This window comes from Mustela nivalis (genome assembly GCF_964662115.1).
Source record: "Mustela nivalis genome assembly, chromosome: 3".
Classification (NCBI taxonomy): Eukaryota; Metazoa; Chordata; class Mammalia; order Carnivora; family Mustelidae; genus Mustela; species Mustela nivalis.
In genome coordinates this window covers 141,547,874-141,565,428 of record NC_139022.1, presented here as the reverse complement: position 1 = coordinate 141,565,428, position 17,555 = coordinate 141,547,874, and the positions used below count along the sequence as shown (strand labels likewise).

Genomic DNA, 17,555 nt, shown 5'->3' with positions numbered 1-17,555 from the left:
CTATCACAGGTGAAGGCACACCATCCATTCATTTCTCCTGGCCACTAACTGGCAAGTCATGTTCAAAACCTGTTTCCAGGTCTTAAATGTTTTTTAGAAAAATTTTCTTATGAATTGAGTCATAAAATTATAACCAGTCTACAATTGGTCAAACAAATATGTAATAAAGGCTGGTAAGCCCACTGTAATAGAAAACAGCTTTCTGGAAATATATCTCTTAACGAGATAGATAAGCTATATTTTATTTCATTTTTTTACAGAGCATGGATGATTCTTATCACTAGAATGAGATATGGTTCAATATCAATTCTACTTCTGCACTTTCATACTTTCTTATTTAGACATAAGCCCCGAGAAACTTGTTTTTATAAATAGGTGAAAATAGGAATCTTTGCTATAGTGGGATCGCTCAGTTCTTTCAACTTCCTTTTAATTATATGACAAATCACATCATGACTTATCAATGCTATTTTTAATGATCAGTTGACAATCTGAGTTTGCCTTCCATTCTGTTGAAAGCAAAGAACTGAAAATAATTGATCTGGCCACATTAGAGTCGTTTGCTTCCTCAACACTAACACAGTTTTCAGTTTTTCCTTCGTTTTGTGCCCTGGAGGTTTTTTTTTTACCCAAGGCTAATGCACTGTGATAAACTTGAAAAGTGAAAGCAGTGACTTTCCCTCCTAACTGGAAAAGCTGGGTAACTGTGAAATGAGTCTCCACAGAAGGGACACTGATCTCCTTAGTCATATCAGGCCCAAAGAACTCTTGGAGAGTCTTCTGATTCCCAAGGACAGATATATACCAGTTTCAACACACCGACTGGAGCTCTATTCCTTCATTCCACAAATATTTAGGGAGCACCTACAGCGTGCCAAACACTTATCCAGGTCCTGCAGACGTGGCAGTGAGCAAAACAAGCAGTACTCCCTGCCTTCACGAACATTCCAAGTGCAAGTGCACGATCTGTGAGACCTGAGCCCGGCACCCCTGGCAGAACCGCCCGAGGCTGCTGGAGTCTGGGCAAGGCACTCCGTTTCCCCAGCCCAAACAACTGCATACCCACCTGGTCAGGAACAGTGACTGAGCACCTACTGCATGCCAGAGCCTAGCTAAACCCCAAGGAACAACAGAGGACACAGATGGACTCTCCAGAATGCTACCCGCAGAGAAAAGCCTTTTGTTCAGATTCACTTTCTGTATTATTTAAGTCTGTGTTTAAGTAAATTTGAGTTCTACAAAGCAAAGGCCAGTCACTGGGCTGCCAGTTATGTTCTCCTTTATAGGCACGATATTCATCTATTGGCACTGCTTAAGAAGTCTAAAGCACCATTTTGTCCCCAAGTTATGAATGTGGGTAAAGCACATCCTGGATAGTGACCGCGTTCTCAAGTAATTTTTAATCATTGACAAAAATGAGTTACTCCCCTTATCAAGAGAAAAGTACTCGTCCTGAGGACTAACCACTAAACCTTGCTCAAGATAATGAAGTCAACCACCCATGAAAAGAGACAACATAAAAATGCACTCTCCGAGGGTGGAAATTTCCATCAAGTAGATACAGTTTTGTTAAGGGTCACCATGTCATTTAATTTGGAAAATGAAAAACATTTTCAGTTCCCAAGTTCAGTGACTCTAAATGTCTCTTATCAAGAAAAGAGCCTCTCCACCCAACCATACAGCTAGAGTTGATAATTACAGAAAGAAATGTCACAAAGGCCCTTTGTAAAACATGACCCTCATACTGTAACTAGCCCACTTCTCATCGCTTCTTTGTTTTTAAAAGTTAAGATACCTACAGAAGATGAGAATGGTTCTACTTCACATGTAAATTTAGTTAATACAGAATATATAATTAGAATTGCCTCTCTGCCACTGATAATATACTTGCAGTTACAACCACTACTTCACACCAAGTCTTGAAAGGCAGCTAGCTGAAGAGGACCATAGACAGTGAAATGGAACAAACAGGAAAGCTGAACTCTTAACTCCTTCAACTGGAAAAAACCACCCGGGATACAATGCATTGTATATTAACACCGTAATAATGAGGCATTATTAAACCCAAGCAAGGGGAAATACTAAGATCCATCTAGATATTTTTTGCAAAACTTGAGCAAGCCATTATGAACTTAGTCCCTTACTTGACCTCAAAATATGCTACAAAATTATCATCCAAAGATACAGATCATGCATTATGCATATAAAAGATACTATAGGCTCTAAACAGGATGCAGTCTGAATTTGGGGTAATCATGAACTTAATGTCAGTCATCAAGAAGGAGAAAATGGGCATCAGGGATCCTGATGAGCTACACAGAGCACACACCTCAGGTCCTACCAGAAATGTTTAACGTGAATCTAATCATGAAGAAACAATTACAGATCTAAAAGACATTATGCAAAATAACTAGCCTGGTCTTTTAAAAAATGTCACCGGATTTTTTTTTTAAATGCTGACAGACTTTCTTAGTTAAATTCAACAAACTCATAGAGTATCTGCTATCTGGAAGATAGGAAAGTGTGAGGACTCAGGGTTTAGGACTCAGCATAAATCAGCTGAACTCCAGCTCCACATCCCGTCTCCACCACATGGAAAAAAACTTTTAACCACACTGTGCCCCAATTTCTGCAACTATACGGATAACTGTACCTTCTTCACCAGATTGTGAAGTCAAAGGAGTTAGGGCCTTGACACACTTAGTGTTCGGTAAATGTCAGTGGTGCTAAGGACGGTAAAGTGCCATCAGACGCTGGGGGGCAGGGAACAGAGAAACTGGGACATGGGCACTGTCCTCGCTGAGCTTACCGCTAGAGAAAAAGTAGCAGCAATTCAAAGACAGTGTGATACAAGCACCTTGGCTGGCGAAAGCCTCTGGAGTACAAAGAAAGGGAAGACCTAGAAAGAGCTATGAATCCAGGTGCTGAGGTCATATAGGGCTTCCCAGAAGAGTTGACAGATAGCAGGTCATTCCAAGATGAGAGGAGAGCGTGTGAAGAAGAGTGCTGGAAGTTAAAAAGAACAGACCAGCAGCTGAGCGGAGAGGACTATGCCCCGGATCCAGAATGCTGGAGGCAGAAGAGAGGCAGAGAGAAGCCCACGGGGACAGCAGAGCCAGCTCCTGCAAGGCCCCTTCAAAACTAGGTTAAAGATTCTGGGATTTCACTTCAGGAACAACAGGAGACTACCGAGAAGTTTCTAGCAAAAGCACACCTGCATTTCACAGACTATGCTGCTGCAGAGTGGAGAAATGGATTGAGAGGGGGCAAGACTGGAAAGGGAAGCCCAGCTTGGGGGCGGCTGCTAGGGTTTTCCAGCAGTGGGGCTAGAAGCCAGGGAACAGCAAGCAGCAGAGAAACGAGGTCGGAATCTGAGACGATGGGAGGAAGCGCAGAGGTGTGGGCCTGATGCAGAACAGTCCCTGGAAAGGCAACGGGATGGGCAGTTGTGCTGGTCACTGAGGAAGGAAGCACAGATCTAGGGTGGTTTTAGGGGAGGAAAGATGCGTTCAGTCTAGGTGGGACTCAATGGGAAGGATCACTTATTTCAGAGTCAGGCTGGGGCAGGTCAGTCTTTCAGGTCTGCGGCAGACCAGTCTCTATCTTGAGAGGGGGGAAAATGCATTCTTCATTCCCCAAATTAGAACACCTAAACCAAACAGATTTTATCTTGCTCTTATCTGGGCTCCAACTGCAAAAGATGTTTAAAAAAATTTTTTTTTAAAGGCAGTCCTGTCCATCTCACACATTCCATGGTGTAACTCTTTCTATATAAACAGATTTTAAGATGGATATTTGTGGCTCTCAACAAGTTCATTTTAAGGAACACTTTAAATTCTCCTGCCTGGGAAGTTAGCAACATTAGCCAGAGATTCTTACTTTACTTGAGAATATTACTCTATTGAAGAAAATCCTAAACCCTCATTTCCTAGGTTTTAAAGCATATAAACCCCCACTTACACCCTTCGAAATAAAATTGCTGGGAACAACACTAACCATATGTGTGCATGTGTCTGGACAAAAACACCTATGTTGATATTTATAAATAAAAACATGAGATTCAATCTTGGCCCAAAAAGTATCAATGATCAATCCAACCGGAAGCTACACTCATCACAAACACAAGATCACTCTCGCTGCCACACCATGTGCTCATTCAATGTATGTAGAGATAATGGTTACAGGCAATAGTGACTGTACTACACACTTTCCTGAAGGTATACCGCACTGGTCTACACTCCAGCCATCGAACAGTCTGCCTTATCTCATTTCCTCATGAAGAGCCTGCAAATTGTCCCCCAATGCCCATTCTTTTCTACATTTCAAGAACAGAATCCCCAGAGTCTTCCATCCTTGAGTCCCCATCGCCAAGCCTCCTTTGTAGTGATGTAGACCTGTGACTCAAGTTCCAATACTCAGGAGGTGAGGGGAAGTGATGTGTGCAGCTCCCAGGTCATGCCCATAAAAGGAACTGCTTGTCCTCTGCTTCTCTTTCCCACAGTCTAACAAAGACACAGGAGCAGTGAGCTGTCTACAGCCAGCACCTGAGCAGAACCCAGGCAATGAAAGAACAAGCCAGAAGGAGTCCAAGTCTCTAGATTTTTCCATGAAATAAAAATTTGCTGTTTAAGTCACGGTTACTATTTTATTAAAAGAGCCAAGCCAGTATCTTCATTCACTTCTGTTCAATTACACAGAGTGTCTTCAGGGAAGGAGTGCCTCATTTGGTCGTGGAGCTTTTCATTTCTTTATCATTATCGCACGTATCACTGCAGCCCACACAGTTTACAACACGTATTTAGGCTGCAGTCTTCAGGAGACCATACCTGTTGTGCCAACACCAGTCTTCTCCATCTGGTCACATATTCAACCTGTTCCTGAGTTTGTTGCTCAGGAACAAGTATTTGGGGGCAAATATTGTCCCCAATATTTGAAAAGCCCACAAACAGGACTTTCAGTCTGTCCCACAAGTATTTAACCTTGGTGTTAACACATGATGGGGACCTCCTAATGCCAGCATCAGGACTTGCCTACCGTTGTTGACTTGCTTTCCCTCCAAGAACGAGCAACAGTTGTACAGAATGCTCTGTACTTCTCCCTTTGGTGCCTGTGGGAGGCAGAACACTCCTTCCCCTCCCCCACAGGAGGGGCACATCACAGTCCCCAAAACCTGCACACATGTTCTGTTCCGTGGCAAAAGGGCCCTCTGCAGATGTGACTCCTGATTCAGCCAAAGGTTAGCCTGGATTATGACCCACAAGAACCCAACTGAATCCCTAAGGATCCTTACAAAGAGGGAGACTAGAGGGTCAGGAGTGACCAAGAAGCGTATGTGACAACTGAAGCAGAGTTGGGAGTGCTGTCATTACTGGAAGGGGGCCCTGAACTAACGAATACAGGCAGCCACCAGGAGCCCAAAAAGCCAAAGATGAGGTGCTCTTCTCAGGAAAGAACCCGGCCCTGCCAACATCGTGTTCTGAGCCCAGTGAAACCTACTTCAGACTTCCGACCTCCAGAATAAAATTTATGTTCTTTCAAGCCACCAAATTTGTAGTCATCTGCCTCAGCAGCAATAGAATATAAATGCAGGACCCTTACATGTGGCACTGTACATTATAAGAACTCAATCGAAGTTTAGGGGAATCTTTATGCAGGCCTAAAAAGCCAGATGGAAATTAGCAGTTTTATAAATGAGAGTTGGGGGGAGGAGCTAATTGGGTGATGGGCATTAAAGAGGGCACTTGATGTGCACTGGGTGTTCTATGCAACTGATGGATCATTAAATTCTACCCCTGAAAATAGTAACACACTATATGTTAACTTGAATTTAAATAAGATTTTAAAAAGTGTTTTCCCATTTTATTGTACTAGCATAGGTAGCTCTCCCTGTCCCCTCCTGGGGGGAAAAGCCACAGAAGTTGCATAGGAGCAGTTTGGCAGGGTCAAGCAAATGTCCTAGCTCAGTAAGGATAACCATTAACCACTGCTGAATGAACTGATCTCAGGATGAATGTAGATCCCCCCCCCTTTTTTTTTTAAACAAACCGATTGTTCTAAACGATGAATGCTTGCTGGTAAAATAATCGCATTTGACACTTCCTGTGAAGTCAGACAAATCTAGAGTTTTCACAGCTCTATTACTAAGCAAAAGCTCTAACCATGCATGTTATGTTACTGGTATTTAGATCAAATATCATTCATCACTAGACTGAATTAGTTCCTGCAGGTGTTGGATCCAGAGAGGCAACAACAGGCCAGTGGGGTCATGTGCTTTAATCAATACCATCCTGGGGGACTGATTAACTGCCCTGACTTCATTCCCTTCAGGCCTCGTCATTTAGTTTTGATCCAAGGGGTTCACCATCCATCAGAAAGGTGGCTCCATGCTCAGACTACAGCTCCACACTGCTTCTGGCCACCACCAGCTGCTGTGCTATGGGTGTGATGGTTCTTGTTCCCAGCTCAGAAGTCCCTAGAGCTGGATCCAGTTTCCTGGGAGGGCACGCACACTGACATTCCAAAGGAAAGTCCTAAACTATGCCCCCAACATGCCCTTTAGCCCAGAGTTAATCTGCAAGTGACCACAGAAGTTTCATTTCAAAATCATATTCTCATGTATGGTGGGTTTCCACTGCCAGGATTTCATAAAATCATAGACCCACAATTGTAATGTAAACTCCTGGACTGAACTTACTTCCCCTCCTTCCTCCTGACCAGAGCCCAGTGAATGTTGTTTAATATCCAAAATAGTTTAGATCCATGTAACAGGACTCTTTTTGTTTCAAAAACTAAATTACTTCTTTGTAATACATCAGGACATCACATTCCGGAGAACACACATTATCTCCTGCGCTACCCAGCACAGGACGAGGAGCTTAACTTCTGGTTTTAAAGGCTCTCCTGCTTCACTACTGCAGTTTGTTCTAGGCCGTGGTAGCCATTAGAACCACTGCGGAAGTGTCAGTTTCTCCACCTGTGGCTTAAGTCTCCTGCCTGCAAGATTTATTTTCTTCAGTCTCCCGACTTAGGGCACTCAAAGCATTTCCTTTCAATTCCTATAGAAAGCTCTGTCTATGCCAAATGTTGGAGAAGAATGGATAGCATGCACAGGATAGCCTTTGTCGTCTCAGGAATGATTTTTATTCAAGTTTTTAATGTTTAAGGTTCAGTATGCATTCACTGTATACAACACATTTGTACCTTGGAAGTGTTCGGTGTGTAAGTCCTGTATATATTCCATTTCGGTCTTGCTCATTTCACATTACAGATTCTTAATATGTAAAAAATTGGCCTTTATTTCCTTTTTTTTTTTTTTCTTTTAGGGGCTTAATCAGCTGCTGTTTGTCCATGTTAGAAACACATAGAAATAAAAAGTCACCTAAGACCATTTCTCACCCCATAAACTCAACCATACTTTTTTTTTTTTTTAGAACTTTTTATTTCCAGCAGGTGCCAAGATTTCAGGTTTATATTATTTACAATCCACAAGATTTTTCCTCCTCTTTGTTGCAGTCTGCTTGGGCTGCCATAACAAAATACCATAGATTGGGTGGCTTAAATTTTATGCCTTCATTCATCTAGAAATCTGAGATCAGGGTGCCAGCATGGTCCAGTTATAGCAAGAGCTCTCTTCCCGGCTCATAGAAAGCCACCTTACAGCCCCAAAAGAGCAAACTCTCCAGTCTTTAGGAAGGGCTAATCCCATCATGAAGACCTCACCCTCGAGACTGGATCTAAACCTAATAATCTCCCAAAGGCCACATCTCCAAATACCCTCAAGTTGAGGATTAGAGAGCTTTAACAAATGAAATGGGGTAGGGGAATACCTCAGTCCATAGCCCCCTCCTTCGAGGGACAATTTTTATCAGCCTTAGAATTCGTCCACAGCCACAGATTCTTCATTAATAAGCAGAGGCCCAGGTCTGTGGCCCAGGCTAAGCACTAGGTATTCCAGAAGAACTAAACAATGCCTGCCATCAACAGTGCCAGGATTCACAGATACCAGTTGTCCATATCATATTGTGTGGACTCCCTGGGGTGGCCAGGCTCAGAGCTTTTGTCCAGAGAGGCACAGATGACCGAGTCTCCAGCTGCCATAACTCTACGTCCACCATGGGAGGCTCTGCTTCTCCTAGGCCACTGCCAGCCAATGCCTAGGTATGCAGAGGTCCCAGAGTCAGACCTTTCCTGCCCATCCCAGGGCTCCTCCAACAAGCAGTTTCACTCAGGGAGGCCACCACCTGCCCCAAAACTTCCTCCGGAGCTCCCTGCTGTCTAAACGTCCTTCCTTCTTCCCATTCTCCATGCAAGGGAGTCAACCCAGCAGCATGGCCTTAAGGCTCTCTCTCTTCTGTTCCCTCCCCCTTATCCTTCACAGACATTGCCCTGAGTCTACTCTTGCATAGCTAAACCCAATTTAGCATCTGCTCCTCCAAAGATTTAAAAAAAAAAAAAAAAAAAAAAAAGTCATGCTCACAAAGTAACTTTACATAAAATAAACATGTCTAATTCCCAAATAACCTATGTATCTAATTGCCAACAAATGCCACCCAATTTTGTTTTGAGCCTGTAAAGGTTATATACGAAATCCAGCATCCTGAATGAACACATAAAACACATGAAGAGATATTCAGCGAGACAAGCAGCTAAAACAAGTAATATAATAAAAATCTGGGGCGCCTGGGTGGCTCAGTGGGTTAAAGCCTCTGCCTTCGGCCCTGGGATCAAGCCCAGCATCGGGGCTCTCTGCTCAGCGGGGAGCCTGCTTCCTCCTCTCTCTCTGCCTGCCTGTGATCTCTGTCTGTCAAATAAATAAATAAAATCTTAAAAAAAAAAAAGAATAAAAATTTGATTCTTCTTAAATTCAACTTATGGCTGACAACTGCTCCCTTTAATGGAAGTAAGGGGACGTAGAGCTACTGAGCACGTCCCACATCCCAGCCAGTGTAGGAGTTACAGGGGAGGATCCAAGGACAATCGCAAGCTAGGCTCGCTGCCCTCAACCCTACAACCTGTGGTCATATCATTTACCTCAAATTCTTGCTTTAACCATTTGATAAGTTCCTTAAACTTGTGTGCACACCTGTGAAGGATTCTTTTGTACACGATGGGAAACAAAATCATCAAGTTTTTAAATTCTTCCTTGGGAAATAATTTGGTCTTCAGAAGTAAGTATCATTGTATTTCCTGTCCACAGTCTCAGAAACCCCTCTGCCTAAGCCTTCAAAGGGAGAAGACAACACTTTTGTTGCTGAGTCTTAAGACTGGAAAAGTCCTCTTTCATGCTCTTCCACAGAGATAACACTCCAGGTTTCTGAATTAAGAAATTGGCTCAGGGCATTTGAGTCAACTGATACAGACGGATGTGGGGAGAGAAAAAAAAAAAATGCTACAGTGGGTTGGGATTTTCTTTTTCTGATGCAAAATACATCCTATGTACAATAAAGTATATAAAGGAATTATGTAGTTCAAAGAATGACTATAAAGCAAACACCACAAATATGCCGTTCAAGTTAAGGAGACTATTAGTGAAGGGTTTAAGACTTTTTTTTCCCCCTTCCTTCCAATCTCTTAGGGCAGAGTTTCTCAACCTCAACACTATCAGCATGTTGAGCCAGATAATCCTTACCTGCTTAACCAGTGTGTGGTTGGACGCTTAGCAATAGCCCCGGCCTCCATCCGGTAGCTGCCAGTAGTACCACTACCCCTTACCCACCCACCCACCCACCCACCCCCAGCTCAGCTGTGGCAACCAAAAGGCCATTGCCACATATCTTCTCGGAGCAAAATTCACTCACTGCTGACAACCACCACTGCCCTGAAAGATAACCTCTAAAATTCTGCGTGTCTTTATAATGCATCTTTATATATGCAGTCCTACAACAATGCATTGCTCAGTTTTGCTATTTTTGAACTTTGTAGAAATGAAATCAAACTGCATGTATTTTCCTGTGACTTGTCTTTTTTCATTCAAAATTATGACAGTAAAATGTATTGTCAATTGTACAGCTGGAGTTCATGTACATTTCTTAAGTCATCTATTTCTGTGGCCGTATAGCATACTAGGAAATTAAAACTCCACAATTAATCCAGTCCATTACTAATAGACATTCCTAACACTGTATTTTTATGAATACTTCTAGGGCCAGTCACTGCAGAAGTCGTCTTATAATTATAGAACAATTTCCTCTGAGGCATATACCTAGGAGTAGATTTGCTTGTATCACAGAATATGCTGGCATTCAACTTTATTGTTTTCCAAAGTGGGTGTAGAAATCTACACGCCCACCAGCAGTGGAGGGCAAATCCCGTGGTTCCACGTGCTCTCCAACACTCAGTTCTTCATATATACTTTCACAACATTTGGTACTGCAGAAATACACAGCGCTTACCGTGTGAATGCCAATTCTACAAACAGCAAATGAGATCTGGATACATTCAGACATTCTCTACGAGATTAAGAATAAGAAATTACAACTAAATGTTTGTCCCACGGAACGGACTTCGCCCCCCTTGACTTGCTTCCCTCTTTAAAGAAAATCTGCTGTATTCTGACATCTGCTTTGTGAACAAGTAGCAGAATTTTTTCCCTCCTGTTTGTTCTAGGCCAGCTCACGTTAAGACCTTGTCAATAACAAAGTGTGTGGCACAGGGCTTTAATCACGGACTAGAAAGCAAGGCCTTCAATCGCAGTAACAACTCAATTCAGTATCATATAAGAAATGGGATTTGTTGTAATGGCTTGATTTCATTTCAATTCTGCTCCAATATCCAATTTTTCATTCTTTGTTAGCAGTAGTTTTATAAGCACTTATGTAGTTCAATTCTTTGGCTATAAATGTCTACAGTCCTTATGGAAAAGTTAACTTCGTAGGGGCGCCGGGATGGCTCAGACAGTTCAGCAACCAACTCTTGATTTTGGCTCAGGTCGTGCTCTCAGGGCTGTGAGACTGGGCCCCACATGGGCTCTGGACTGGGTGTGGAGCATCCTTGAGATTGTCTCCCCACTCCTCCCTCTGTACCTCCCTAAAAAAAGAAAAGTAACTTTGTAGAAATGAAAACCTCCTAGTTAAATATTGAACATTTTGAAAGGGCTGCATTTAGAGAAGACTGAGGTTCTCAGTCTCTGAGTATCACTGCAGTATTCCCTTTAGAATTTACCACTTCTCCCAAATCAAGTTCAGATTCCTAAAACTCATGCCCACTTGCAAAACCATGCATACCAACACAAATGTGATTTTAACTGGAGAAACGTCTGCACATTAAGTTGGTAGATAGTCAAAGTAACTCTGTACAATTTGACACTGTTTTCATGGTTATTGTAAAGTAAAGAACTTCTACATAAACATTTACAATACCACAAATCTCAGTCACGGTTGTCATCCGTTGTGCCAAGGAAGCAGAGCTACAGGATTCCTGATTCCCATGGTAGCCAAAATGCTTTTAAAGATATATTCCTTCTGAAGGTCAAGAAGTCCTACCAGATTGATTCTTCAAAAAAGTCTGACTCTAAGAAATTAAACTCTGGAATATTGGTAAGGAAAAGATTGAAAGCCAAAGGCGCTGTATACATGAACATCCAAATAAAAAATAACACTGGGGGGAAAAAATCAAACTCAGAAGATAATTTGTTGGGTGCAGTTTTTAAGCTAAACTTTCAGAAGGTTCCATTCACTGGTGCTACTGGTTCAGAACAAGTGACTGATGACTTAATCTCCGGGAATGTTTCATTAAGCTATCAACACTACTAGGTTTCTTTATTTTGAATGAAAAGCCTTACTGAAAATACCCTGGGGCAAGGCTAGAGGCTCCCCCCATCAGCTGGGAGACAGAAGATTCACTACCCCTAGGTCCCACATTCACTCCTCCCTTCCACCTTTGAAAATCACACCAATTTGTTCTTTATACAAATTGATTTAACAACCCTCAGTAAGCTGAAAAGGTTGAGCTAGGAATGGTCCTGTAACTCAATTCTCCATAACAAGATTTAAGTGAAGGGTGAACATAGGGTACAGACTCTAAGAGGGACCCTTCTCGCTCTTCTGTCTTTCCGAGCTTTCTCCACTCTGTAGAAACAGCTTGTTGTAGTCTGTGAGACTGGCTGTAGCTCCAGAGGCTTCCTCAGCGGGAGTGCACCCTGAGAAAGACAGGCCCATGAAGAGGAGCCCAAGCATGAGTGAGCCTGGGGACACGTGTGACAGTGGAGCTCCCATACCAACCCCTCCACACTCAGTACATGGAACAGAGACCAACTCTGAACTTGTTTAAAAACGGTTTTGTGTCTCTCAGCCTCCTAATCCTAACTGCTACTGAGCACTATTTGTAAGTAGATGTCCTGGGGGCCATAAAGGAGTCCTAAACTTTGTCATTAGAGAAGGACTCTGTGAGAGCTTTACCTTTCAAAAGGGAGATGTTCACTGCTTAGTTATTTAAAAACCCACTTTCCACTCCTTTTTTACATTCCCAAAACGTAAAAGTACTGTTTTGGGATTGCCAAAGCCATTACCCTGAAAATCCTGAACTTAACTGCATTTTCTTTTAACTAGCCTTATTATCTCATTCCTTCCTCCCCTTACCAATACACAGTGACTTCACGTGGCATCCCACCGCTGGCCCAGCAGCAGGACCACCATCCAGCTCTAGCAGCCTTCTCTGCACTACGGTTCTCACCAATGGCGTCTCTCCTCTAATTAGAGGGAGTCAGATAAAGAGGGCTGAAAGCATAATAAACTTCCTCTGGCCATGGTAGAAGAACCAGTAGATACTTAAAATGGATTAGCTCATATTCTCTCCCTGTACAGATGTTCTATTTGCAAGAACTCATTTTAATGGTAAACCCATGGGACATAATACACAGCTGAGAATGAAAAATGAGTAATTATTTCCAATTAAAGAATGAAGCTCTACCCTAGATAAACTCTGACCCAGTAGCCTCTAAATCAGCATCTATAAATCTACATGCAGACGTGCCTAAGAACTAAAGAATGTTCTTCACAATAGCCTTCAGAACAATCTCCTCTTTGCGGTCTGACAAAAGTGCAAGACAGATGCTGTCAAAATTAAGATCTGTTAAGATATGTCTCTAGAACAACATGTGTAATCCAGAAGAAAAATATTCAAGTTGAAATAGGATTACTTACAGTTTACTGTTGTTTTCCCTAAGAAAATTCAAAGGTGAGCATGAAAATAAAGGAGAAAAAAAAAAAATCTTCAACAAGATGGCAGCAAATGTTATTTACTACAACAGTCCAAAATGAATTTCAAGGTATAACAAATTTTCAGTTCCAGAGGGTGTAAAAAGACTCCATTTCTCTTCTTCTAAAAGCTATTTTAATAGCCTGATGTGTTATGCAACCCATCCTGATGTAAAGATGGTCATGTTTCCTTATTTTCTCCTCTGTAATTCTGCATGTGGGAAGATTAAGAGGTTTATCTAGGCAAGGCCAATTCTGTGGAGTACTACGAGTAACATCAGAACTGGGGCAACAGGAGAGGAGGAGGGAGAGCAGTTAGAAGCCCTTCGAAGGAGGCCCACACCTGGCTCATCTCTTGCCAAAGAAAGCAACGCTCTAGCAGGTTCTCTTGACAGCATCCCAAAACAAATGCGCTAGAGGCAAAGATGCAAGATTTGGGGAACTGTGGACAGAGAAGACCCGTTCTAGTGCATTCCACAATGCATGTGAGCCTCAAAGTGCTGGGTGGGTGGAATCCTCCCTCAGTAAAGGTCATGCCAGTCGCCATGCTTTAGTCATTCCTCCAGACTGACAGAAACAAAGCCCTGGGAATGCCACTTACTTCGGAACCCAGTATTTCTCTTCTGTGAGTGTTGGCACTGAAAACATTAACAGTGAATTATTTAACAACTCCCTCAGTATGCTCTAAAGGTTACTTTCCCCAAATAAGAAATAACTTTTTTTTTAAAGTCCTAAGTGCTTATTTATAAAATACAATTTGTTTACAAAACGTAGAGGATTTTATTCCTTAGCATCTATTTTATAGCTTCAGAGTGTGATCATGAACCTAGAAAGAAACATTTACACCTAAAGCAAAGCTAACAAAATTGGCCTCTCGACATTTTCTACAACGTTTTCCGGCGTCAAAGTGCCGCCATCATCCCAAGAGCACCTATACCTCCCAAGGGATCACCAGCTGTCTGGCTATGGGATACAGGAGTTCACCTAGTAATTTAAAAAGAAATCCTTGCCCTCACCTGTTAAACAGAGACACAGACACACACACACACACCCTATGCAAGAGCTTTCTGTGAAATTTAGTCACAAAGATCTGAAAAGCCATCTAGCAGAAATAACCTCAGAGACTGGTGAAGTCATGTAGCAGAAATAATCCGACACACGCATAAATCATCCTACCCAAGTTTATTGGTTTCATCACAGCAACGTTTTGGCCAATCTTCTGCAAACAGCACTGAAAGTCACAGGTAAGACCCACACAGATGATTTTGGCTCAATGTTGAAGAACAATTCTCTTTTTGAAAATTCTAACTTAAATAGTACAACAAGGAATGAAACGCTCTTATTTACCAGATTAAAAATTAATACCACTTGCCTTGGGGAGTTTATGCCTTCACTTTTTATGAGGCAGTGAAGATAAATTCAATCCAAACAAACAAACAAAAACCCCTTATTATGCTGAGTGAAGTAAGTCCATCAGAGAAAGACAATTATTATACAATCTCTCTGATATGAGAAATTGGCGAGGGTCCTGGGGGGTAGGGAGGGAAAAAAATGAAACAAGATGGGACCAGGGAGGGAGACAAACCATCAGAGGCTCTTAATCTCAGGAAACAAACTGAGGGTTGCTGGGGAGTTGGGGAGTGGGAGAGATGGGGTGCCTGGGTGATGGACATTGGGGAGGTATGTGCTATGGTGAGCACTGTGAATTATAAGACTGATGATTCACAGACCTGTACCTCTGAAACAAATAATACATTCTATGTTTAAAAAAACAAAACAAAACCTTGCTAAGCATCATTAACGTGACAGGCATTGCTTGGCAAATATTACGTATACAAAGATAAAGCAGACCAAACCCTGGCATCAGTGGTCTTCTAATGCAGGAGAGTGATTTAACAGACTTGTGACAGACAATGGCAACAGAAAGAAATGTGTTCAGCATAATGAGAGGTATGTACAAAGGGGTTTAGGGAGACATGGTGGGAGTGCTGAACCCACTGAAGACTTTCTAGAGGGGGAAACCTCCTTAACAGAGTTCTAAAAGATTAGGAGTTAGCTAGGTGAAAGGAAGTACAGAAGATAGTTCCAGCTGAGCATGACCCGAGTAGAATCATGAACCATCAGAGGACGGGCAAGCATCCGAGGGCTACTGGTACAGGCCTTAAAAATCCTATTTTTAAATAATCACTTCTCAATCTGTTATTGGTCCTTACTGTCTACATACTATCTATGATGCATATTAATATACAAAACATGGTCCGTTTAAGACTTAACCTCTAACTGCCTGCACTAAAGGGAGCTCCATTTGTCCAGGATTTTATCAAGGATTAAGAAGCCTGTCAAGCTACAAAGCCCGCTCTGCCTCTAAACTGCTGCAGACGGGAAAGGCTCACCCCCAAGCTTCCTACAGCTGATTAAACTGGAAGGCCGTCCATCTTCAAGCTGGCCAACAACCACGGTGTGGCCCAGCAGGGAGAGCTGGGCTAGACCAATCATTCTTGCTCTCCAAAATATGAATGGAAAAACACCAAGAAGATGAAGCAGTTAGCGGAGGGAAGTGAAGCTGAGAGAATACAAAAAGCAAAGCTATTAAGTAACTTCATGACCATGAAGAATCACAGCAGCCTACATTTAGGAGGAAGCCAAAAGTAGGACTAAAAAGAAACTACACAGAAAAGAGATCTACAAAGCAGAGAAGAACAACTCAGTTATCTCAAGAAGTAGATATAGGGGCACCTGGGTGGCTCAGTGGATTAAGCCTATGCCTTCGGCTCAGGTCATGATCCCAGGGTCCTGAGTCGAGCCCCACATTGGGCTCTCTGCTCATCGGGGAGCCTGCTTTCCCACTTCTCTCTACCTGCATCTCTGCCTACTTGTGATCTCTCTATATCGAGAGATACAGCTAGGTGAAGAATAACTGAATAGAGCTACAGAGAAGTCGGTTTCTAAGTGAAAAAGTTTTATGTCCTCCAGCTTCTTCTGCAACTATATATGGCAATGTGACCAAGTTCTGGTCAATGAGATTATCAGAAAGTCTGAAGTCTTACAGAGGGAGGTACGCTCTTCCACACTGTCTCCACCCTGCAGCCTGGAATGCAGAAGTGATGGCAGGTGCTCTGGCAGCACTCTGAACAAGGAGTTTAAAGTCCATATGCTGAGCAGTAGCATCATAGGGACCGTCCCTAACAACTTCCAGACTTACCTGAGAAGAAAGACAAGTATCTACCTTGTTGAAGCCACTACTTTCCAAACAATTCCAACCCTAACAGATTAAGTTGTAGAGACCATGTAATCTCAACAAGAAGGATAGTCCCATAAGACAGTTAAATGGAAGTGTGATGCATTCCATTTTACACTAGTATCTTCTTCAATGTAGAGGTGGGGAAACCACAGTCAGTACATGACAGAACTAGGATTTGGGAACCCAAATCTTTCCGACTTTGGAGTCCAAAGTCTTTAATCATTGAAAACAAATGAATGCAAATGAAGTCAAAGAGAGAATAGCAAGTTCACAAGTATTTGATGGTTCCGATACTTGAACTACCAAAGCCTATTTTAAAAAGCTGAATGCAGTAGCACTTACCAACCACAGTCAACACTTCTGACAAATCTCCATGACCTTCTAAACTATCTAGACATAAAGACTTCTCCCAACACAAGTATTCTACTCTCAGTACCTAGGGAAAAGGCGCATGGCCACCAGAAACTGAATATAGGCACCAGCCCCTTGTCCATGGCAGAACTCTGCCAAATTCTGATTTTAAGGAGTGGAATGGACTTCTAAGAGCATGGAGGATTACTGAAGAGACCTGCAGTGCATATTTTGTTTAAGGTGGCAAAGAAGTCTTTCTCATTAACTGTAAGGAAAAGAATGGCCCAGACACAGTGACAAATGGAAGAGCTCAGTATTAATATTTCAATCCCCAGGCAATGGCTGGCCCTGGGATGCTTCACTGCTACAGCGTGGTAACATGGTCATCCTTTTGAAAGGCTTGGGAGTTTAGATGACCAAGTTGAGGGCCGTGTTCATGGCATTAATCCTCCTCATTAAGTAAATACACATTAGTAGCAAGCACCTATTTTGTGCCCAGCAGTGTCCTCTGTGCAGTAGACTAAAGCAGTGCACAGAGCCCCTGCTCTCATGAAGTCTACACTCTAGTGGCTGTGCCAGCAAAACCAAGTAAGCTAGGGGGCGCCTGAGTGGTGCAGTCGGTTGAGCATCCAACTCTTGGTTTCAGCTCAGGTTGTGATCCTAGGGTTGTGGGATCAAGCCCTTTAAAGAGTCAAAAATCAGGGCACCTGGGTGGCTCAGTTGGTTAAGCATCTGATTAAACCCCCACATCAGGCTCTCTGCTCAGCGAG

The 17,555-nt window shown here is 42.6% G+C and overlaps 1 protein-coding gene across 3 annotated transcripts in view; it reads right to left on the bottom strand.

Moving 5' to 3' along the window:
• ARL15 (ARF like GTPase 15) overlaps positions 1-17,555 on the bottom strand; it is a 392,574-nt gene that overhangs the window by 353,094 nt on the left and 21,925 nt on the right. The window contains exon 1 of one of the 3 annotated variants that reach the window (XM_082723228.1): positions 10,392-10,448. The exons of the other annotated variants lie outside the window; for them this stretch is intronic. Within the exon in view, the coding sequence (XP_082579354.1) occupies positions 10,392-10,445 (54 nt within the window). The 5' untranslated portion in view covers positions 10,446-10,448. Of the gene's footprint in view, positions 1-10,391; positions 10,449-17,555 lie in introns of those variants that run through there. 3 annotated transcript variants of the gene reach the window in all.